The sequence below is a fragment of the Leucopleurus acutus genome, assembly GCF_964270905.1.
Source record: "Leucopleurus acutus genome assembly, chromosome: 14".
Classification (NCBI taxonomy): Eukaryota; Metazoa; Chordata; class Mammalia; order Artiodactyla; family Delphinidae; genus Leucopleurus; species Leucopleurus acutus.
In genome coordinates, this window is record NC_139156.1 from 83,260,563 (window position 1) to 83,284,932 (window position 24,370).

Below are 24,370 nucleotides of genomic sequence, written 5' to 3' on the forward strand. Positions count from 1 at the left end.
CTCTATGCCTCAGTTTCCACCTCCGCAAAATGGGGATACTATTAGTCCTTAGCTCAAAGGGCTACTGTAGGCTTCTACTGACTGCTACATGAATAGTGCCTCACAACTATTAGCAATACTATTATTATTATTATTATTACCCTGAGGGTAGATGTGGACCCTCCCATGTGATCATGCATTCAGCAAGCATTATGGAGTGTGGGCTGTGCCTAGCCCTGGCTGGGTCCCTGAGCGGGAAGTCTGGCCGGGTCATACCTCGTTTATGTTGAGATGAATGAACTCCTTGTTCTTCGTGCCGAGGGCCTGGAACGTCCCTGATGGGAGAGACACAAGAAAGGTATCATTGCGGAGACGCTCCTTCAACAGGCTTAGCTATTTTCCCATGGCCAAGGGGCCTTCCGAGAGGCTGCTGGAGAAGCCGCTCCAACCGTTGCTAAGAGGTGAGCATCTTCTAGGGCGGCGGCCAGAATCAGGCCCCCTGAGCGGGGTGTCTCTCAACGGGGGGAGCCTCTGGAATTCCTGTGATGGCAGAAGCCGGTGGCCTGAGCACTGGGGAGTGGGTCCCTTCATTTACCGTATGTGGGCCAGCCGGCCAGCTCGTGGACCCGAAACATCTCCCCTATCTTAACTGTTGGGGGCTACAGAGCCCTTGCAATCCATGGACCTTCTCCCCAGAGGAAAAAAAAAGCACGTGTACATAATGGTTTGCATGAGTCTTGAAAGCTGTTCAGTTTCTGCACGTCCCTTCTGAGAAGGTGAGCGCTGGTGGTCCCACACGCAGGCAGAGCTGGGGTAGAAGAGAGCCCGTGTGCCGCGTTGAATAACCCGAGACAGTTACTTTCCTCTCCTGGCCTCAGTCTCCCCATCTTAGTCCAGGTGGTGGAACCAGTCCACACTGGCTTTACCTGAGCCTCACCTGGGACCTTTAAAATACCCCAGGAAGTAGGAGGGGCTGCCACAGAACAAAAGAGACAGAACCCAGCAGCCACGTGCAGTGAGTAGGTCCTGAGGAGACCTGGGGAATCTCAGTGTGGACCGGGGCTTAGAGGATGTTGAGAACTCACTGAGAAGTTTGTGGGGGTGCGAACGGCATGACGATTATGTTAAAAGAAGTCTCTCTGATAGGGATGTTTACAGACAAAAGGACCAAATTTCTGAGACCTGTTATTAAATAACTCAGGAAAAACAGTATGCTTTAGGGGGTCATGTGGAAAAGATGAGCAAGGTGACAAGTGAGGCTGGGTGGAAGGCGCTGGAACCACTGGGGAATTTTATGAAGATGATGCTGTGTTGCCACCCCCTAGATTCTAATTTAATTGGTCTTTGTAGCCTGATCATGAACAGTTTGGGATGCTCTCCTGGGGACTGTCATGGGGCAGGGTTTGAGAGGCACCGGTGGAGGGCACACGGGGACCGGTTATTATTTTTTTGTTTTGTTTTGTTTTGTTTTTAAACATCTTTATTGGAGTATAATTGCTTTACAATGGTGTGTTAATTTCTGCTTTATAACAAAGTGAATCAGTTATACATATACACACGTTCCCATATCTCTTCCTTCTTGCGTCTTCCTCCCTCCCACCCTCCGTATCCCACTTTATACTTAGGTGTATGAGCAAAAATTTCTAGAATAAAGTTAAAATCAGCCTGGGTAAAGCCCTAGCTTTGGGATTTTTAAAGTTCTCCAGATGGTGAATCTAACATAAGGATCCTAGAAAACTGAAGAACAGAGAAAATCAAGCAAATAAAAGTTGGTTCTTAGAAAAGATCAATAATATTGATATGCTTTTAGCTAAACTGACCAGTGATGTTCAGTTTTGAGTGTCTTCTCCCTAGGATGCCTCAATTATAAGAACGAGCTGAGAACCCCCTGCAGGAAAGGACTGGGCCTGAGGGGATTCAGAAAGGAAAAGGGCAGTTGAGAGAGGAGAAGCTACCAAAATCTCACTCTCTCGAGGTCAGCGCTGACTGGCCTGTACGTCTAATAAGCGACCGCCTTTGAGGAGGCTGTTTCTACAATGCACCTCTCATTAGCTCCCACTCACACCCAGAGAAAGCCTGGGCCCTGAGGTCACCGGCCAGGCCCTGCAGGACCTGCCCGCCTGTCTCAGACCATCATCCCCGTCAGTCATCACGTGTACCTTGCTTGTCCACTCAGTACAGCTCTCTTGGAGCTTAGAGTCTGGTGGAGACAAGCTTCAAACGAGTAACTCCGTGTGTTCTAAGTGTCCTGAAAGAAGCAGCGGGAGCTCCCCACCGTGGAACCGAGGAGCACAGCCTTTGCCTTTGTTTACCCAGTGCCTGGAAGTCACCCGGTAAACATACTTAGAAAGTGCCAAGCAGGACTGGCTCCATAATTTGTTGTGGGACCCCTTGTTAAAAAAATTATTAAGGGGCTTCCCTGGTGGTGCAGTGGTTAAGAATCCACCTGCCAACGCAGGGGACACGGGTTCGAGCCCTGGTCCGGGATGATCCCACATGCTGCGGAGCAACTAAGCCCATGTGCCACAACTACTGAGCCTGTGCTCTAGAGCCCGCGAGCCACAACTACTGAAGCCCACGCGCCACAACTACTGAAGCCCGCACGCCTAGAGCCCATGCTCTGCAACAAGAGAAGCCACAAGCAATTAGAAGCCCGCACACCGCAACGAAGAGTAGGCCCTGCTCGCCACAACTAGAGAAAGCCCACGTGCAGCAACGAAGACCCAAAGCAGCCAAAAATAAATTAAAAACAACAACAACAACAAACTCTAAAAAAAAAAAAAAATTATTAAGATTCAAGGGACTTCCCTGGTGGTCCAGTGGGTAAGACTCCACGCTCCCAGTGTAGGGGGCCTGGGTTTGATCCCTGGTCAGGGAACTAGATCCCTCATGCATGTTGCAACTAAGAAGTCTGCACACTGCAACTAAAGCTTCTGCATGCCGCAACTAAGACCCCGTACAGTCGAAATAAATGAATAAATAAATAAATAGTTTTAAAAATTATTAAGCTTCCAGATGGTGACCCCAGAGCGTGGGCATCCGGGGGGACACCTGCACAGCAGTCACCCTGGTGTTAAGTCACAGGCTCTGGATGTGCTTCATTCGGCTTCAACTGCGTGACTACCCAGTGAGGGGTGGGCGGCTATGAACTGCAAACGCTAGGGACCACCTGTACGTAATCTCTTTCTCTCTCTTCCTGGGCTAACAAACAGATCTTCTTTGAGACAATTGGGTCAGTGTCTAGGGCTTTTGTAAACACAGAGGGATGGAGAGGGAAGGAGGGCGGGGGGGACAGAGGTAGAGAGAGAGAGACTCCCGATTCCGTGCCCTGTGATGGGATCTGACCTTTCTTCTGATTCGCGGCAGGAGCCCCATCCCCACCCAGCTACCCTCCCACAAAGACACTGGGAGCGGATGGAGGATGACGGTACCAGGCGCACTGCAGAGAAGACGTGCACACCTGCCCCTTGGCTAGCCGCACACGGCACACAGATGGCAGGGCGTGTGGCTCAGCCCGCCTTCGCTGCAGTTCTCAGCAGGTTGCCCCTTACATGCTCCTGGAAGGTGATGGAGGGAGGTGTGCTCTCCCTGGGCTCAGGAACACGCAGCCCCCCTGGACCCTTACGGCTTGCAGTCTCCAGCCGGACCAGGCAGTTGAGGAAGTCATCGAAGCCCAGCTGGCGCTCCTGGTCTGCGTACCTGAGAACGATCAGCTGCAAGAGGGGAGAGCTGAGCTGGAAGCCTGCGGGGAGAGGGGGAGGATGGCCGCCCTGGCTGAGCCCCACGGGTGCGCCCTCAGGGGCACCAGTCAGCCCAGGGCTGCCCCAAGGAAGGGAGCCAGGGTCTACCTGGCGCCCTTGGCTCCGATGCAGTATGACCGTGCGCCTCTGTCGGGGGACACTGGGGAACCCACAGTGTCACTTGGTGAACCTGAGTTCGCCAAGGTCAGGGTCTTGGCTTTGACCTCACATCACCCATAGGGTCTTGCTGACGTTTCAGGAAGCCTTGCTTGGGAGAACTTGATGCTGGGCAGTGTTTAAGCCCCAAGCCCGGTGCCACCCTCTGGTCTAGGGCTCCACTTCCAGCTCCCGCTGGCCCTGGGGGGATTCCAGCCAGGACACCCGCAGTAAGTGTCTGTTTCTCACAGGCATTTTAACCCAGAGGTGTTGGGGGCTCTGGAGACCGAGTTATGCCACTGCCCTCAGTGAAGGACCCCACGCTAGGCTCATTCACACACGCCCACGATGGAGCGAGAACCGGGGCCTGGGTGCTTTGCTTCCCTTCTCTTTGCTCATTCGACCTCTTTGCTCATTGGTCGAATGAGGAGTTTAGAGATGGTAACGCTCCTTATAGATTCAACACTTAAGGCTTTGATGTCTAACCAGCGTTGCCTTCCTTCAGTTCAGCCTGCACGCTCCCTTTCCAGGAAATGTTCCAAGTATTGCTTAGAAGCCTGCCCAGGGTCTTCCTGTGTCCTCGTTCCCGATTCCAGACCAAGAGGGGGACAGTCCAGAGGAAGGACATGGTTTCTGGAGCCTGCACAGTGGAGCTGGCGGGGGGCAACACCCAGAGTCCTGGCGTCTGCTCTGGGTGGGGCAGGAAGAGGGCGGGGTGAGGGCCGATTCCCTCCCCCTCCCCAAGCCGGGAAAAGAAGGACGTGGCCACACCTCCCTCTCTGAAGGGCTCCCTTTTCCCCCTGCTCTGTCCTTCTGGCCTAGAAACCAGGTCCCCAGACCCTAAGAAGATCAGGCCCTTCTCCTCTGTGGCACTCTCCACATTTATAATTAATTTCGTTTCTTTGCCATCACACAGGACCCGAGCTGGTCCTGATTTTGTCCCATTATCATCCCGTGAAGCCGACAGTGTTTCCCGATGTTTATTTTACTTGGAAGGGAGCCAGATTCCAGGCTTTGGCCCAGGGGTATGTCTGTGAAGCCTGCTTTGTGAGCAATGCCTGTGGCCTGGCGGGGTGTAGGCTGCAGTGGCCGTCCTATGCGAAGGACAGCTGAGCCCCAGAGACTCGGACTAGGGCAGGGGCTGTCAGAGGGTTAGGAATGCCACCTGGAGCCCATCCCTCATTCAGGAAATGGGTATAAACGACAACGGAATCATTGGTTTGGATTCAGTCTGCTGGTGACAAAGCCAGAGACGGGCCTCCGTGGCAGAGGGATACACGAACTCTGTGTACCCCAAACCTGACCCCAAACCATGGGATGGACGTGCCCTGCCTCTCTGTGTTAATCGCCATCTGAAAGCAGAAATTAAAGGTTTGGGAGTTTGCCACCAGAGTCGTATATAACTCTGCTTGGCCAGAGAATTGGCCAGAGGCTGAGGCCTCCAGGGGTCAGGCTGAGCTCAGCCTCAGTGGACACACGTTAAAGATTCCTGATGAGAGTGAACAAGTCCTGAATTTGAGGCTGGGCCCCGCCCTTAAGAAGCATCGATTCTGGTCAGAGTCCAGCGCCCTCCCTGGGCCGCGAGAGGTGAGTGGCTGCCGCAGACAGCACCCGGCACGCAGACGGCTTGCGCGGCCCAGGCTTCCCTTTACCTGTGGCTTTCAGGGCGGTCCGCAGCTCGTAGGGGGACACGGTGCCAGATTTGTCAGCGTCAAACTGAAGGAAAAGGTTCTGTAGGGGGAGAGCAGAGGCACTGAGAATGCGAGCACGCAGAAGCCCCCGCTGAGGCTCCTTTGATGGCAGTGATGCGGTCCACGCAGGGGAGAGACTCCTCTCACCAGGCGGAAGGGGCAATGGTAGCCTTAGGGTCTCCAAAAGTGTGGGTTCCTTTGTTTTCCTTCCATATTGGGTGGAAGCCCTGCGGTACTCCCATAAGTATGGGGAGTAAATATGGGAATTCCATCTTGATTTCCTCCCTTCCACCTTTTCAAACACAAATCCTCTGGTCGGCAGCACCTGGACCTTTAAAATCCCTGTCTGGGACTCCCCTGGTGGTCCAGTGGCTAAGACTCTGTGCTCCCAGTGCAGGGGGCCCAGGTTCCATCTCTGGTCGGGGAACTGGCTCCCGCATGTATGCCTCAACTGAGACATGACTCGGCCAAAATCAATAAATAAATATTTAAAAATCAAATCAAATCAAATCCCCTTCTGCTCTAGGCTTGTACAGTCCCCTAGCAGCCACGCACTGGCTGGGTTACATGCCGTCCACTTCTTCAGCTTGTCCCAGAACACCCTGAATTCACCAAACCCTAGCTTCCCGTTGCCACTGGTGTGTGCAAGTGAATTAAGGAAGAAAGAAAGATGTGAGCATCGTATCACCCCAAGGCTCCTGGGGCTGCAGGGGAGGAAGGCCATGGGCTGACATGGGTGACATGTGTGACACAGACTCAGGGCTCTGAGGGGGGGGGTTAATTATGAAGCCATGAATCTCTGGAGAGGGGGCATGGCAGGGGTGAGGGGGGATGGCAAAAGGAAGGTTGAAAACACACATATGAAGAACTCTTCATTGCCCTGGACAGCACCCCAAGGTGGCAGAAAGATCCCCGAGTCCCTTCACAAACATTTATCCCACTGGCCAGTCTGTGCCTCTTTTTTTTTTTTTTTTTTTTTTAATTTTTGGCTGCACTGGGTCTTCATTGCTGCACGTGGGCTTTCTCTAGTTGTGGCGAGCGGGGGCTACTCTTCCTTGCGGCGTGCGGGCTTCTCATTGCGGTGGCTTCCCTTGTTGTGGAACATGGGCTCTAGGTGTACGGGCTTCAGTAGTTGCGGCTCGTGGGCTCAGTAGTTGTGACGCACGGGCTCAGTAGTTGTGGCTCGCGAGCTCTAGAGCGCAGGCTCAGTAGTTGTGGCGCATGGGCTCAGATGCTCCACGGGAGGTGGGATCTTCCCAGACCAGAGCTCGAACCCGTGTCCCCTGCATTGGCAGGCGGATTCTTAACCACTGCGCCACCAGGGAAGCCCCCTGTGCCTCTTGATTTTGTTCCAATTCTAGCACCAGTGTCCCCCAGGCTTTGGTTATTCTCTGTGAAGAAGACTCTCCACATTCCAGGGGAGTCTGCATTAGAGAAAAACACTTAACATCTATTTCTGCCTGCATATTTGGAAGGATACCTCCATTAGAGAAATGATGTTTTTACAGGAAGTCAGGCTTAGCTTCTCGAATTTGAGGTCCGTTTCTGAAATCACACAAGAAAGCAGAATTCAGTTGACCCCTGATAAGATAAACCTATTTCCATCTGCTGAAAGTCCAGTAGGGTGCTTAGATCCGGGTTGGTGAGGGTGGTGATACAGTCGCTCTTAAGATGCTGGTGAGAGTAGAACATGGCCTTTGGGAAGGAACATTTGCAAAATATGAAAAAAGCTTTAAAAATGGGGATATCCTTCCACTCTTTATCCGAGTTTCAAGAGTCCCAAGCAAAGAATTATATGTTAAGATTTTTACCATCAGGTTACTTGTAATGGCAAAAACTTAGAAATGATACAAATGACCAATGGAAGGGCATGGACAGCAGTTTATGTCCACATGATGGATTACTACACAGTCCTTAAGAATCATGCTTTGATTCTTAAGATCATTTCTGGGGAAATGCTCATAAAAATTAAGTTTAGGAGACAGGGTTTAAAATTATTGGAGAAATTTGAACACTCACATACTGCTAGTGAAAAGGTACAGAAATCACTTTAGAAAATAGGCAGCTTCTTAAGAAGCAAATATAGAGTTACCATTTAACCCAGCAGTTGTCTCAGCTATACACCCCAGAGAAAGGAAAACACATGACCACATAAAAGCTTGTACACGAATGTTCATAGCAGCATTATTCATGATAACGAAAAAGGGGTAACAACCCAAGTGTCCATCAATGGATGAATGGATAAACCCTACCTGGTATATTCCGACAATGGGATAGTATCCAGCCCTAAAAAGAAGGGAAGGAGTCCTGACACGTTACAACATGGATGGACCTAGAAGGTGTCAGGCTAAGCGAAAGGAGCCAGCCAAAGAGAAGCACATTTTATATGATTCCTTTTATATGAAAAGTCTGGAACAGGCAAGTCTATGCAGACAGAAAACGGATGAGTGCTTGCCAGGGGCTGGGGGTTCGGGGGAGGGTAGTAAATGCTACCGGTACGTGGTTTCTTTCTGGAGGGATGAAGTGCTCTGAATCAAACGAAAATTGATTGTGGTGACGGTTGCACAGCTCTATGAACATGCTAACATCCACTGAGTTGTATATGTTATTAAAAAAAATTTTAATACAATTTTAAAGGTTATTTTCCATTTGCAGTTATTACAGAATGTTGGCTATATTCTCTGTTGTACAATACACCTTTGTAGCCTGTCTTACACCCTATAGTTTGTGCCTCCTATTTCCCCCACCCCTGCCTCCCTCTCCTCTCTGGTAACCACTAGTTTGTTCTCTATATCTGTGAGTCTGCTTCTTTTTGGTTATATATTCACTAGTTGGTTGTATTTCTTAGATTCCACAGTATTTGTCTTTCTCTGTCTGATGTATTTCACGTAGCAGAGTGGTATACTTCAAATGGGTAAATTGTATAGTATGCAAATTAACTCTCAAAGCTGTTAATTCAAAAAATAATATTACATCTATAGTGTAATACCTATTATATGTGTACCTATATATACAGAGAGAGACACACACCCACAGACTACACATTTGGTACATAAACACATACACAAAGACACACACATATATGTTAAAGTGGTTATTTATGGGTAGTGAGATTAGCCGTGATGTTTGCCTCTGTCATTAGGCTTTTCTGCATTTTTCAGAATCTTTTACCATAAACTTGAATCATTAGTGTAATCAAGAGATGAGCGGGCTTCCCTGGCAGCGCAGTGGTTAAGAATCCACCTGCCAATGCAGGGCACAAGGGTTCGAGCCCTGGTCTGGGAAGATCCCACATGCTGCGGAGGAACTAAGTCCGTGCGCCACAACTATGGAGCCTGCGCTCTAGAGCCCGCGAACCACAACTACTGAGCCTGCACGCCACAACTACTGAGCCCGCGTGCCTAGAACCCGTGTTCTGCAACAAGAGAAGCCACCGCAATGAGAACCCAGTGCACTGCAAAGAAGAGTAGCCCCCGCTTGCCGCAACTAGAGAAAACCCGCGCACAGCAACGAAGACCCAATGCAGCCAAAAATAAATAAATAAAATAAATAATTTTTTTAGAAAAGAAAGAAATGAGCAATGAAAGCTATTTTTAAAGTCTACCTAACGTCAGCTCTGAAAAGCCGGTCTGCAGCTGGGAGGGGCAGGGGATGTGGGGGAGCTCGAGGCGGCAGGCGCCCGTCACACGTCCCTCGTCCCCTCCATGGGAGTCCTGGGGTCCCCGGGGTGCAGGTAGGGGTAGTGGGTGTGAGCACGTACTTTTTTTTGCGGTACGCGGGCCTCTCACTGTTGTGGCCTCTCCCGTTGCGGAGCACAGGCTCCGGACGCGCAGGCTCAGCGGCCATGGCTCACGGGCCCAGCCGCTCCGCGGCATGTGGGATCTTCCCGGACCAGGGTACGAACCCATGTCCCCTGCATCGGCAGGCAGACCCTCAACCACTGCGCCTCCAGGGAAGCCCCAGGAGGAACTTTTTTCCTTTGAAGTAGGCGAAATGACAGCACTGTACTGCGAATGAAAACGATTCGGTGACGGAGAGGAGTTCATAAATGAGAGAGGGGAAAGTTTGGGGAGTATGTCCTGGGAGGAGGGGCGGTGAAAGATAAAAGTGGAAAGAGATTGGAAAGGCTTTAGTGTCAAGATTCCCAGAGGAAAGGCTCCAGATTCAGAGTGCTGACAGTTTTAGTGTCACGCGTTGCCCAGGCCAGTTTCAGCCCCAGGGGTCGGGCGCAGCTCCTTTTGGAAGGGCAGTCATGGTGCAGGGCTGGACCGTGGGCCGTGCACAGGGCACTCCCTTTGCTGGGTCTCTCCCTGGGGGTTTCCTCATTTCCTCTGCCCTGTTTCTCCTTCCTTCTGGGCCTGACTTTCCTTCCACTAGCTTGACTTCACGCAGCCTCTCAAACTCTGTTCCCCCCGCCTGCTCTTATTCGGCAATTCGTGGGAGAATCCGAACTCCAGACCTCGCTTTCTTTGGGTCTGCTCTCTTCATGTAACTCATCAACCCTGTACAGTACTCAAAATTCAAGATCGATGTGTGTCTAAGGTCCAATTCAACAGCTTGTCAATCTCTCAAACACCCTGATTGTTTTCCACAAACTTCTTCTACTTATGAACTCATGGTTCCTGAGACAGATGGCTAGCAGGACGCCAAGCTCACTCACGTGAGCTCAAGTGAACTCACTCAAGTGAATGATTGGAAGGCGTGTAGACAGGGAGGGGCGAGGAGGGAGCTAACACTGCAAAGAGTCCAGCTGCCTCTCCCTCTAGGACACGTTGCTCCCGCTGCCCGCTGAGGGGGAGGGACAGGCTCCCTCTGCACCCCGTGCTCCCCACTCATTTGGAGCATGTCGCTCAAAACATGGCAGCCGCTGGAGGAGACCGGAGGTGCCCGGGTCCGTTACTGACTGGGTTTGAGATTCACCCAAGTGGGGCACGGAGGGAAACGCTTTGGACTTCACTGAACTTGACCCTGCAAAGGCGCCACCCTCTGCTTCTCATCTTCCTCTCTCATCTCACTTTCTCCCCTCCTCTTTCCCGCGCACTCCTCCAAACAAAGCACTCCCCGAGGTTACAGTGGTGCCACGTGGGGTCTGGCTGCGCCCCCTCCCCGCCCCGGGGATTAGTGCCACCCTGAACTACAGCTGCAGAGAATAGGACTTGTGACGGTTAATTTTATGTCTCAACTTGGCTGGGCCATGGCGTGCCTAGATGTCTGGTTACGCATTATCCTGGGTGTGTCTGTGAAGGTGTTTCTGGATGAGATGGGCATCTGAGCTGGCAGACTGAGTACAGCACATGGTCTTCCCCTTTGTGCGTGGGCCCCATCTAATCAGCTGAAGGTCCAAAAAGAACAAAAAGGCAAAGGAAGGGAGAATTTGCCCTCTCTGCCTGACTGCTGAGCTGGGACTTTGGGCCTCTTCTGCTCTTGGGCTGGGACTTACTGATGCTCCTGGTTCTTAGGCTCTCGGGCTGGGACTGGAACTCCACCACTGGCTCCAGCTTGTGGAAGGCAGGGCTTCTCGGCCTCTATAATCAGGTGAGCAATTCCGACTACTACGTCTCTCCATATACAGACTTAGCCTACGGGTGTGGCTTCTCTGGAGAACGGTGACTATGACAGGACTGATGTGGAATCAGGGAAGAAAAGAACAGAAAAAACAAAGACCAGGCTCTTGCAGCTGCTGGCCAAGTTTATACTGTGCCGGCCTCACAGGTCGCTCTCTCTCTCTCTCTCTCTCTCTCTCTCTCTCCCTCTCTCTCTCTCTCTCTCTCTCTCTCTCTCCCTCTCTCTCTCTCTCTCTCTCTCTTCTCTCTCTTCTCTCTCTCTTTTCTCTCTCTCTCTCTTCTCTCTCTCTCGCTCGCTCTCTTCTCTCTCTCTCTCGCTCTTTTCTCTCTCTCTTCTCTCTCTCTCTCTCTCCTCTCTCTCTCTCTTCTCTCTCTCTCTCTCTCTCTCTCTCTCTCTCTCTCTCTCTCTCTCCCGTTTGCTGTTTTGAATTCCAGCCTTTCTTTTTTGGATGAGACATCCTCTGTCATGTCCGAAACTGCAGTTTAAACTGCAATGCGCTATATAGGTTTACGAAGTCTGTCCCCACACCCTGTCAACAGGGGTCCCTGTCGCCTACCTGGTCAACGCCCGTCACTGTGTAGGCATGACCCCTAATGAGGCCAAAAGGTGTCCGGGCTTCAGGTTCTGCAGCATTTCTGATCTAAAACAAAAAAGGAGCAGTATCTACGTCAAACCTTCCCCAGCTGGCCAGACACAGCTCTGTGTCTGGCGCAGTCCCTCCTACCCCCTCAGGTGAGGGCCCTGTGAGTGGGCATATAAAATGGGTACACGGGAAGCCCCCTAAGTGGTGAGCAGTGACATACAGCGATTCCCAGCCTCTTCCCAGGGTGGAGGCCCCTCGTTCTCTGCTTGGACTTCACCGAAGAGCTGACATTCTTGCCCCCAAACAGAAAAACCTGACCTTTCCCACCACGTAGCAACAGCAAGGGACAGACACCAAAGAGGCAGTAAGAAGAATATAACCCTATGACATGCAATTCTATGTCACAAACTTGAAAAAGTAGAGGAAATTTACTAGCAAAGGATAAATTCCCCAGGATAATCCAAGAGGAAATAGAAAAGTTGAATAGAATTCAAAAAATAGATGAGGTTAAAATCACATGCGTGTGTTTGTATGCATAAAGAAATTAGAAAAAATGCTGTTCTGTTTCTCTCCACGGATATATTTTTTCATGATCTATGAAGTGAAAGAGACAAGTTTCAGGAAAGTGTATAGTAAGGTTCCATTCAGTAAACACCGCCCCCGAGTCTGTGCATATACGCGCGTGCCTGCTGCATGAGCGAGGACAGAGGCGTGACGGACATCCGACGGGCGTCCCGGCATGGACCGGGGGAGGGAGACAGAGTTTTGCCCTGTCCGTCATCTCAGGATTCTTCCACCTGATACAGCAAGGGCGTCTTACCTCTGCAACTCGAAAACCATTAAACACAAACGTTTGTTTTAATTAAAATGAATAAGCATTGCCCTCGCCCCCCTGCAATGTATGCCTCTTCCGTGGGCAGCCTGGCATCTGAGCCTAGAACAGTGCCTGGGATGCGGCCAGCCAGCGACTTACGTCAATGGAGCAGTCCACCAGACAGCCCCTCTTCAAGGCCTTGTCTAGAATCTCAGAGAAGTTCCCGGGAGCCTCCTTGGTTGTGAAGGTCTCTGCCACGCCCGCGGTGAAGTCCTCTATGGCCTCGATGGCGCTGCCCCGCTTCAGAGCCTCGTAGCTCCCGTTCAGCCTGTGAGGGCGGCAAGAAAGCCTGGCAACGGCTGCAGGGAACAAGGATTACCACTAGGTGGCGCCCCTCAGCCAGAGTTTTTCTAACCAAGAACCACCTCCCGGGGCTCGCCCCGGCTGGAGGTGTGGAAGAACGTGGGAAGCAGGGATGGGGTTTACTTGGAGCTCTGAGGAAACCAGAGATGCTGAGAACTCTGTGAGAGAGGCAGTGGGTGTGGTGGTAAGGAGACAGGCGGGGACCTGGGACCCTTGGCTGCAGGGCTGCCGTGCTGGCACCTGGACACACCTCTCCTTGAGCAACAGAATACAAAGAAACTGTATGGGACTAAAAATAACCACGTGCATGCACAGTTGAGACAAATTCTGGACAAAAGAGACCAAGAAAAATAACCAACTGCCACTTTTGAAGCGCCGCGAGCAAAAGCAGGGCACTGCGCACGCCCCCCGCACGCAACGCCACCTAAGGGGTGGGCAGACCGCCTAGGCCACGCCTCCGGCCCGACCCCTGGACGCGCCGCTACTCTCACCCCGTATAAGGAACAAGGTCGCCGCCCCATCCCCCCGGGGGAAAAGGAAGCATGTTGCTTGATCTCGCTACCCCCTGCTGCAGCAGGGGCCCCCGTAAAGCCTTGCCTGACTTTCCTGTCTGGCCTCTGGTCAGCCTCTATTGATTAAGGAGGCCGAGAACCCTGGTTCCTGACGGACTGCAGGTCCAAGTTCCAGTTCCCCCGCTTGCAAGCGGAGGGATGCTGTTCTCCCTCAGTGCTTCAGTTTCCTAATTTTCAAAACGGGGCTGCACTCTTCCCCCTAGGGCTGCTGGGAGGTTTAAATGAGCCTCCTCTCGTCTCACGTGGAATGGGGCCTGAGCGTGAAGCTGTTAGTTCTATGAGACCGAGAGGGAGATGGAGGCATTTCTCCTGCTTTCTGGAACCATGTAGTCCCAGCCGCTTTTCTCTCTTCATCTCTTTGATTGATACGGTTGTACATGAACAGCTTACATCGGTGCGGTGCCTTTGTTACAGTGACTGAACCAGTTTGTCATTGTTATTAAAGTTCACACCATATTCACGTTTCCTTAGTTTTCACCTAACGTGCTTTTTCTGTTGGAAGATCCCATTGCAGGATCCCACATCATCACACTTAGTCAAGTCTCCGGAGGCTCCTCTGGCCCGTGACAGTTTCTCAGGCTTTCCTTGTTTTTCATGACCTGGACAGTTTTTTTTTTACATCTTTATTAGAGTATAATTGCTTTACAATGGTGTGTTAGTTTCTGCTTTATAACAAAGTGAATCCGTTATACATATACATATGTTCCCATATCTCTTCCCTCTTGCGTCTCCCTCCCTCCCCTACCTGGACAGTTTTGAGGCACTGCCTGTGTTCTGTAGAATGTCCCTCAGTTGGGATGTGTCTGCTGGTTTTCTCACGCATAGACTGGGGTGAGGTACCGTTCTCATCACGTCGCAGCGAGCATACATCGCGTCTTCATGACTTGTCCCTGTCGATGTCGCCTTGATCACTGGCGGAGGTTTCCTGTCTGTCATGTTTCTCCTCTGTGAACTTCCTCTCACCGCCCATTACTGTCCTCTTTGGAAGGACTTAGGAGTGGGGGTCATGCTAGACCTTCTTGAGGGCAGAGTCTACATAAATTCCCCGGAACTCTTCTATGTGGCAGATTTGTCTCTTCTCCCCCGTTTATTTATTCAATGATTTATTTACATCAGTATGGACTCATGAATATTAATTTTATACTTTGATTTATAATCCAATACCATTTTACTTATTTTGCTGCTCTAATTGTTCCAGCTTTGGCTACTTTCGGCTGCTTCAGTTGGCTCCTGTGTCCCTTTGACATAACTCCATCACTGTGTGTGTGTGTGTGTGTTTAAAGCATACACACACACATTCACTTCCTGACACTGCAAGGTACTCTAGGCTCATCTTCTGTATTTCTTGCCCCAGTTCTACAATCAGCCTTGTCTCCAAGGAGCCCTGGTTCCTTTGATTGGAGAATGGTGTTAGAAACCAAGACCTGAGAAGTAAGAGTGCTTGTTGCGATGGGATTGTCGTTGTCTCTAGCCCTCTCAGCTGATGAACAAGGAAATAGTACCTGTGTACTAACCCATGAGTGACGCATATACTCCTCGATGTGTAACCATCTCTATTCAACTAAACCTGAGTTCATACTGAGGTCCCCAGCTCTGACACACGACCACTTATATCACTCTAGCCTCCTCCACCAGGCTTCTTCGTAACCTCTCGCTCCAACAATGAGAAACCTGGCTTCCCCCATCTGCCACCCATTTACTTAATTGTTCAATTCAGTAGATACGTATAATGGTATCAGACTTGTTGTCCTGTACCCCATGAGAAACAACTTTACCAGCTAGTGCACAGTGCTTGTGTACAATCTCTCTGTCCTTCTTTCTTTCTTCTGCCACGCGGCATGTGGGATCTTAGTTCCACGACCAGGGATGGACCCCTCGCCCCCTGTATTAGGAAGCGCAGAGTCTTAACCACTGGACCACTAGGGAAGTCCCAATCTCCCTGGCTTTCAATCTCACAGACTGCACTCATTTCCGGAGTTACTTAGGTCAGTGCCTTTCTCGCCTGCACCTTCAAGGAGTTCGTTTCATAGGTTTGTGATACTGTTAGCTTGTTTTGTCACCTGCTTTTCATTTTGGGATTCCTTTATCCTCCTGGATGAGTTTTAAGTTCGTATATATTAAGGTTCACTCTTTGTGCTCTAAAGCTCTGTGTGTCTGATAAATGCATGGCGTCATATATTCACCATTACAGTATCATACAGAATAGTTTCGTTGCCCTAAGAAAAACCTCTGTGATTTACATATTCATCTGTGTGTGAAGGGGCGCTGCGTGGGAGTGTCGGATGCCCGTGTGCCACGTGGCGCGTGTGCTGACGGGCGTGGGTGCCTCCTCTGCTGAATGTGTGACGTGTGTGGGCATGTGGAGTGCGCGGGCCCATGCGTGTGCCCCGTGTGCGCTCCCGTGCGTGGCGCTTATGCCTGGGAATCCTGCATATGAGTGTGGGCCCCAGAGGTGTGTTTGTTCGTGAGAAATGCTGTCTGGGGGCTTGAGGACGAGGGTTACCTGAAACCACCGTCCTGTGAAGGGAGGATCAGAGGGGTCTCCACAGACCTGAGGGGACCCCAGACTGCGGCTTGGTGACCCGGGGAGGGAGGCCGGCCTGGGCACCAGCAGGTGGTTTCCCTGGAGGACTTGGGACCGAGCGTCCAGGAATGTTTGCTTTTGGGGCCTGTACGGTTCACCTCGTACCTCATTAGGGGCTCAGCCACACACACAGACTTTTCTCTATTAAGTACTTAATTTACGAAGGGAAAAGCCGCATTTCTAACAAGGCTGGAGAGGCTGGGCCCTACGACCCACGGCTGTGCGTTGATCCCGGCCGTGTGCCCAGGGCTGTCGAGGCAGAAGGGGGCACGGGGTGGGGGAAGGGGGACCTGGAGCGCAGTGGCCTCTGGGGGGAGGGCAGCCCCAAAGGGAGCCCCACTGTGCAGGGAGGTCTCGGCCATGTGCTGTGGTGCACGCAGGCTGCCAGGGGCCGTCAGCCCAGGCTCGAGGCGGGACCGGGGCCTTCAGGAGGCCTAAGAGTCAGCAGGGAATTGCATGGAAGACGGCAGACGGGAGCAGGCAGACAGGAAGTCGGGGGCCGAAGGGAAGCCGAGGTGCTTGTGAGTTGAGGGGCTCGGGCTGCAGGTGCCGAAGGGAGGCCCTCGGCTGCACTGCACCCCGGCTGTGTCCCCATCAGGCCGGGAGACGCCCCCCCAGATCCACAGCCCTCCCCGCGAGGCCTGGGGAGGGCTCACCCCCGGGCGACCTCCCCTTCCTACCCCAACCCCAGGCCCAGGTTCCCCCTCGGAGCCTCCTTGCCCCGGGCTCCCGGGGGGACGAGGCGCCTCTCCGGCACCCCCGGACGTCCCCTGACTTTCCTGGCTCTGGTTGCTCTCGGGCACCACTCCCCGGCCCCCAAGCAGAGCTGTGTTTGCCAAGAAGGTGGTGCTGGCAGAGCGCCCGCCCCACGTTCCCACTGGACGGCCAGGCAGTCGCTGCTGGGACACACAGCACGTGAGGGCCGAGGAGAAAGGCAGACAGCGCCCGAGCCACGGAGGCTCCCAGAGGGACGCCGCGACTCTTCCCGTGGCGCTGCTGCCCTGGCTGACCCCGTCCCGGGGACCCCGGGCTCTGTCCTGCCAGAGCAGCCTCGATCCCCACCCGGGTCCTCGCCTCTGACGTCACAGACGCGTGTCAGACGGGACGCAAGGCCCCTGCCCTCCCTGAGTAGGAGACACGCAGAGTGTGTTTCTGGGACTGAAGACAGAGCGGGTGAACGCAGCCGCAGACCAAGCAAGGGGCAGAACGGATTCTGAAAGGGAATGCAGGAAGGACAGCCCCCAGTTATGATACACCAAAGCGGAGCGTGGAGGCGCCCGCGGTGTCAGGCCTTCGGGTGGGAGCCTCGCCCATCATTCGGGGCAACACTGAGCAGACGTCAATGTTAAGGTGAGACCTCCCAGAGCTGAGGTCTGGGGCGCTGGAATCCCTTGGGGGGTCCCAGGGGCCCTCGTTCCAGGAGGGCACAAAGACGGTCTCCAGCCTGGCCTGTGCACGTCACGCTCTTATCGTGGAGCAATTTCAACTTTGGCAGAGAGAGGGCGAGCCGTAGGCTCCAGAATGACACCTGAAGCCAGGGGATGACCATGCAGGCTGGAGGGTGGGCGCCCTCCTGGACGGGGGTGACGGCGTTGGGTTCCAGTCACACCCGTGGCCGACGCTCTGGGGCAGTGCCTGGGGAGGTGCCCGGCTCTGTCATGTGCTGCCTGTGCGCGTCAGCCATCAGGCTCCAGCTTCTCCTTCGCTAGAATGGGGAGATTGACAGTGCCCGGATTTTAGGACTGTTTGGGATTAAGTGAGATAATCCTGGAACAGTCAGTGTTGGCCGGTCATAGTAACTGTTGGCTGATATCATTGTTTAGAAGGTGACAGAAGGTGCTGGAAGCTGAGAGTGCAGTGGGGTGTGGGATGAATGAGGGCCTGCCTCTCAGAAGGCTTGGTTGCCAGGAGGGACACGGGCAGGTCATTACATTAAAACAGCGTGAGTGCTGAAATGGGACGGCGATGGTGCTGCAGGGAGCCGGGAAGGCTTGGTGGGCGAGGCCCCTGAACAACAGCCCAGATTCCCCAGGCAGAGCAGGGCCTCCCAGATCGACAGGGCGTTCCGACGGGAAGGGGCCGACCGCGGGGAGGGGCCGACCGCGGGGAGGGGCCGACCGCGGGGAGGGGCCGACCGCGGGGAGGGGGCGGCGGGTGCAGGGCAGCCTGGGCCTCACTCCTGGCTATCGCTGAGCCCACTGAGGGTGCAGAGCAGGGGACGGCAAGGCCCCTGGTGGCAGTAGGCGTGGCCTGACGGGCTGCGGCTGGAAGTAGGGAGACCAGGTAGGAGGAAAGGAAGAGACTGGAATTTCTCAGAAGAAAGGCTGAGCCATTCCGTGATAGCCTTGTCAGACTTAGGAAAATCCTGGACAACCAGAAGTGGCTTCCTCCTGAACCAGGGCGCATGGCATATAGATGTGCGCTCACACACACACACACACACACACACACACACACACACAGGCTAGGACGGGAGATAACAGTTAAGAGCTAACCACTGCGTGGGACTTCCCTGGTGTCCAGTGGGTAAGACTCTGCACTCGGGGAACTAGATCCCGCATGCGTGCCGCAACTAAGGAGCCCGCGTGCCGCAACGAATATCCCGTGTGCCGCGACTAAGACCCGGCGCGGCCAAAATAAATAAATTAATTAATTAATTAATTTTTTAAAAAGAGCTTACCACTGTGTAAATAACAGCTTGTGTGTGCTTTGGGCCCGGCCCTGAAGAGGCCGGAGGTTTTCGTGTTTGTTTTTTATAAGTAGACACGTTATATGTTTACAATATCGACATCATTTGAATGTAGGGAGATGGTGAGGTCGATGTGGTGCTCGTGGTGAGATGGGACTCAGCGCTGTTGCAGTAACAGCAACCGCAATCAGAGCAACAGCCGTCACTTGTTGAGCAACTTCCGTGTGCCAGACGTCGGACCTACGTTGGTCGTTAACGTTCCCACCTTACAGGTGGGGAGACTGAGGCCTGGGACCACGGTCAGGGGTCAGGTTAGCAGCAGGGTGGCACCAGCACTCAGGGTCTCCCCTTTGGGTCCGGCACCCTTAGCCTTGCCCACGGCGTCCTGTCCCCACAGGAGCCGTTCCCAGACCAGCACCCTCCCTGGCGGAAGGAGAGCCAGCCGGCGCCCGGTCAGAGGTCGAGCCCTGACTGATCCAGCACGGCAAATATCGATTCCTGGTCCCAGGAACCAGCTGGTGCCACGTGGGACCATCACCTCCAGACTGCTGGTGGCCGGGGGCCTGCGGGGACACAGATGGTGGCTGCCCTCCAGGAAGGGAGATGATCTGGGGAGAGAATCCCTGCTTCACGTGCCCTCTGTCCATCGCACAGGTCCTGAGCGCTCGCTGAGTGAGCTCTGTCCACTCTGGGCATCCTAGGCCCTGGCCAGAAGCCCCTAGCACCTCGGGCGCATTGTCTCAACGTTAGCGCAAGGGATCTGCGGGCAACAACCTCCCACCCGTTTCTGCGTGTTTGCCCTTGGGCTCTGGTGGGACATGTCACCTGACACTTCCGGATAAAGCTTTGACTTCCACTCACCACCTGTGACAAGACCCTCTCTGACCCTGAGTCCCGGGCCTCGGCGGGGAATCATGGAGCCAGACACCCTGGCCACCACCCAGAGCAGCCAGCTGCCCCCCGAGCATCATTGCTGCCTTCAAACCGCATGCCTTCTAGGGGTCTCAGGAGATGTGCCTAAGTCCAGTTTGTGCATAGCCCATGCCTCCCAGGCCATCCTTCCCTTGATGCCCCCTCCTGGGCTGCTGAGCTGCACACCCCCTGTCTGTTGCCCACCCGCCCTGGCAGCACTCACCCCCCGCCTTTTCCACACGAAGGGGAGCTGGGGCCTCTCGCTGTAGAAGAGAGAGGAGCTGTTGGCTGGGAAGTCTGCATCCTCCAACAGAACGCCCTTCTGCAGACACGTCTGCCTCAGCTCCTCCAAGCTCTGGCCCGAGGAGTGGGTGATGCGGGCATCCTTGGGGGCGGGGGGCTCCTGAGGCCCTGGGGCCCGGTAGAGGTAAGGCATGGCTGTCCTCGGGCCAGCAGACTCGGGGTCAGTGATGGTGGGGAGAGGTGAGATGCAGGTGCCAGTCAAAAGGAACCAGTGAGGCAGCACTGAGCTAAGCGGACCTTGGCCTCCGCCTGCTTTCCTGGGAACCTCCCTGTTAGATGGAAACGGGGCACATCCTGATGGCAAACGGTCACAGAGCCCTCTGCTCTCCCAGGGGATCCTGCAGCGCGGCAGGAGCTCTGAGGCTGAGCCGGGTTGGGCCGAGACAGTGCTCTCTGCTTAACGCACGGGGGAGACCCCGGTGGGAGAGAGAGGGTGGCTTTATGGCAAAAGAGCGCAAGATACCAAACGGGTCCAGGAGGTGGCGGGCAGCGCAGGCTTTGCTGTGGGGAGAGGGCACGGGGTGATCTCCAACCACCTCAAATCAGAGAGCCGCCGTGTTCTGTAGTTGGCAGAGAGCTTAGCGAACTACAATAATCCATGGTGCACGGCCAGCTTTCTCACAGCCTCCCATCTTGATTTAGAGCAGGGTTGGCAAACTTTGTAAAGAACCAGAGAGTAAATCTTCCCGGCTTCATGGGACGTGTGGTCTGCGTTGCAGCCGCTCAGCTTTGGGTTGTAGAGCAAAACAGCCACGACGCCGTGCGAACCAAACAGCGAGGCTGTGCCCCGTCCAGCTCTACTTACAAAAGCAGAAGGGCTGGATTTCATCCAGCCGGAGCTGGACGCCTCTGACCCCCGACATGGGCGCACTCACAGGGGACGTCCGCCCCTCCTCCAGGGCAAGGATGCCTCTGTCTCCATCCTTCCTGCAGCCGGTCTTGGAAAACAGTTGCAGGAGCAGACATCATGTTAATGAAATTCCTTGCCCTGCCAAACTCTACAAACAGGCTGTCACGTTTGAGCAGAAATGATGTGCTGGCGCAGCAGTTTAATAAAAATCTGAGCGGCCGCGTGAAGCCCCGGGGCTTCTCAGGGCTTCACCGTGGAGTCAAGGGGTCTGGAGTTAATAGGTGTGGTTAGAAGCCTGTGGCCTGAGTTTTCACGCAACCCCCAATTCCCAGGAACGTTCACTTGCCTCCACATACTTCCTGTCCAGAGAATCCTGCATATGGTCTACAGGGATGTACAGACACTGAAGTTGGGGGCATCTGGGTTGGACTCCCAGATTCGCCTGGGGTGACCTTGGGCAGGGCCTCTTTGCCCCGGTTCCTCAGTGACTCGGATGACGGGCAACTGTGAGGGCCGCGAGGGGCGGCTGGGAACAAACAGCCGGCAGGTCCACGGGCCGGGTCAGGAGCCGCAGGTGCCTGCTTCCCTGTGCTGTCTGCCCCCTGCCCTGCCCTAGACACCGGATCTCAGGGCCCCCTTCCTGAGCCTCTTTTGCGGCCTCTAGTAAAGGCTTCGTATGTTTCTTTGACCACACCATAAAGGACTCTGGAATAATTCTCTGCCAGAGGCAGTGGAGCTGCCGGCGTCTTGTAAGACAGCTCCGTTCCAGGTGATTAAGGAGCGCAGCCAGGGAGACAGGTGCAGCAGCGTGAGGCCATCCATTTCCGTGACGCCCTGCTCAGGGAAATGATCCCCAGCTCAGATTTTTCCAAATTGCCCCTTCAAACGACCCCGAGACCGGGGGGGAAGGACCTTGAAGTGAAATCCAACACAATCTCAATGTCGTAAAGGGTTTCTGTGATGCTGGACCCTCTCCAGACCCCAGGATGCATGTCCGTATACCGTGCCCCTACCTCTCCAGGCAAGGGGTCCTGTCCTGCCGTGTTGGTCTCTCCTGTGGACTGGATGAACCCGTGTTTATTTAAAGCCCATCTCAGTTACTAGGTAATCAGAGACTGCATTGCCATTTGTGACTAAAGCAGAAACACCCGCAAGCGGGAAATACACTCAAAGCGCTTAGAGGTGCCTTAGTCTCCTGGAGGTCATCTCACACCCCTGCTCTCCGGGACATCATCCCAGCGCAGGGGGCCAGGCCAGCTGCCAGGACCCTGCAAGGGTCTGTGGGGAGGGTCCGCAGGAAGGAGTGCTGTTGTAGGTGTCACCTGTCCACCCCCCCCGCCCGTGCCCCGGCCACGTCCCAGGTGCAGGCGCTCAGCAGAGCTTACTGCCTGGACCTAGGGCTGCATCCAGCTCCTCTGAGCCCGGCCCCAGCTCAGCCCGGCGGGTCAGAGCTGGCTGCCCGTTTGCTGCGGGAACTTGGGAAGCAGACACCCTACCTGAGCCTCTCAGGTGAATCTTCCAAACCTTTGCTTCTTCTCTGGATGGAATGTTTAGAGGACCTTGAGCCATGCGTTCTGGAGGCCAGTGGGATCTCAGCCTCCTGAGCGCAGCTCCGGCACACACGCACGGAAGTGCTCTGCCCGCCCGGAGGGCAAGGCCCGTGGGTTTGCTCACAAACAGGACAGGACGGTGCACATTGCTTGTCGCAAGGCCTGCCCACTTGTCACCAGCCTAGAGGCATGCGTGGCATTGAGCCCTGCGGTGCCCACTCATCACTTTAGCTGCATTCTCCTCTGCTGAACAGAACAACTGCTAAAGTGACCTCCAGCTTAACTCACCCTCACCCTGGCCCTGGGGCCTTCCTGTCCCTTCTTTCTCTCTTCTCCACACCCTCAGCTTGCAGAGGCCGCTGTGTTTCTCTTTCTCCAGAGAAGAGGCCCGAGTAAGCCCGGGGGTGGTGTGGTGTGTGTGTGTGTGTATCAGGGCAGTGGGATGCAAGAAGCCCCCTGGGTGGGTCTGTGAGGCCTCTGGGCAAAACCCAAGAACAACGCTCTGAACCTTCACCTGGGCGCAGAGACCTTGTCCTGGCCTCCAGGGGGCCGGGAGTTACAGTAGCAGAGCAGACAGCACCAGCACCAGGTTTTGACAGGTGTGCAAAACAGACGACCCCGCAGCGGGCATTGCTCTGTTTTGGGTGTCTGCGGGAGGCGGTCAGGAGCCTGCCTGCGGTGATGGGGGTAGCCTGGGCCCCGCTGCTTGCGTGTGGAGAAGAGGTGGCGGAAGATACGAGGGGGGAAGTGAGTCCAGAGGCTCACACAGGTGTCCAGGTGAGCAGGGCAGGTGTGGTAGGAGAGAAGGCGAGAGGAAGGGACAGATTGTCTTCGGAGAATCACTGCCCGGGCTTCCTCATGGGGGGCAGGGGGGCAACATGGGGCCTCCTGCTTTCAGGCCTGAGCAAACGAACGAAGGAGGCGCAGGCCTGGAAGAAAGGTTCAAAACTTTGGGTCTGTTGAGCTAAAAATGCCCTCCTAATAGCTGGTGGGAGTGTAAACGGGTACAGTGTTTTTGGAGAGCAGCTTATTAATATCTATCAAAATTACAAATGCACACATTCTCTAAATACAGCCACACCCTCCTGGCAACTTATCCTGCAGACGAACCTGCACCCCTGAAAACTGAAGATGTTCAAGCTTATCCGTTTCGTTGCAGCATTGCTCAATTTAGAAACAAGTTGAAAGACACTCAGCGCTCACCACTGGAGGGAATGTTGAAAAAATTACGGCCCAGCCAATCACGAAGTGGGACACCAGGCAGCCACGGAGCAGAGCCAGGAAGCCCTCCACGCTGACACGGAAGGTCTCCGATAGGTCAAGGTCAGCACAGCACGCAGAGGACACTCCCATTTGTGGAGAAAGGGGGACCAGGATGGCGTTTACAGCTGCATAAAGTTCTCTTGGAAATTACACGAGGCATAACGAGAGTGGTGGACGGAGTACAGGGAATGCGTGTTTGCTTGTAACCCTCTAGACTTACTTGGTTGAGTTTCTTTTTACGTTGAGACGCCCATGAAAGGGAAGGCCCAGTGGTGGTGAGACCTCAGGGCAGCTTCACAGAGGGAGGAGGCCCTGGCCGATGCCCCGTCATCCTCTCTCAGACTCCAAGTCCCTCCGCCATCGGATCCTGGTGGCTGTATCCCCCCGGCACGGAACACTCTGCACTCTTCCCTTACTGGCTGTCCTGGTCGTCACCTGCCACCTGTGCCCCGGTACGGGGCGCTCACAGCGTATGCAAAGGAGCTCCACATACCCAGGTTGAGACTCGTCAGCTTCTGCAGTAAGAGCTGGGCCGGGGGTCTCAAAAGCCACACCCCGTGTCCCACATGTACAGAAATGCAGTTCCCTCTTTTCCAGTACCTGCTTCCCCGTGGCCCTGGAGCCCGGAAACTGCACGGAGTGCACGTCTCTCCTGGGCCTCTGCAGGGTGTTCAGTCCAATGCAGTAAGTTCTCCGTCGGTTTTAAATATTACTGTCTCAAGGCCAAAGCGGAGTCCTCTCAGGGTAAGCACCATC

The 24,370-nt window shown here is 54.1% G+C and overlaps 1 protein-coding gene across 1 annotated transcript; it reads right to left on the reverse strand.

The window, feature by feature from the left end:
• Nucleotides 1-249: 249 nt before the first annotated feature.
• Nucleotides 250-20,084, reverse strand: CAPN9 (calpain 9; the record flags this gene model as incomplete). Its single annotated transcript, XM_082855189.1, has 10 exons — nt 250-314; nt 3,605-3,721; nt 5,528-5,606; nt 6,138-6,206; nt 7,047-7,111; nt 9,171-9,279; nt 11,688-11,771; nt 12,688-12,856; nt 15,967-15,980; nt 19,872-20,084. 10 exons carry the CDS (start codon nt 20,082-20,084, stop codon nt 250-252), a joined length of 984 nt encoding a protein of 327 aa, XP_082711315.1.
• Nucleotides 20,085-24,370: the final 4,286 nt, after the last annotated feature.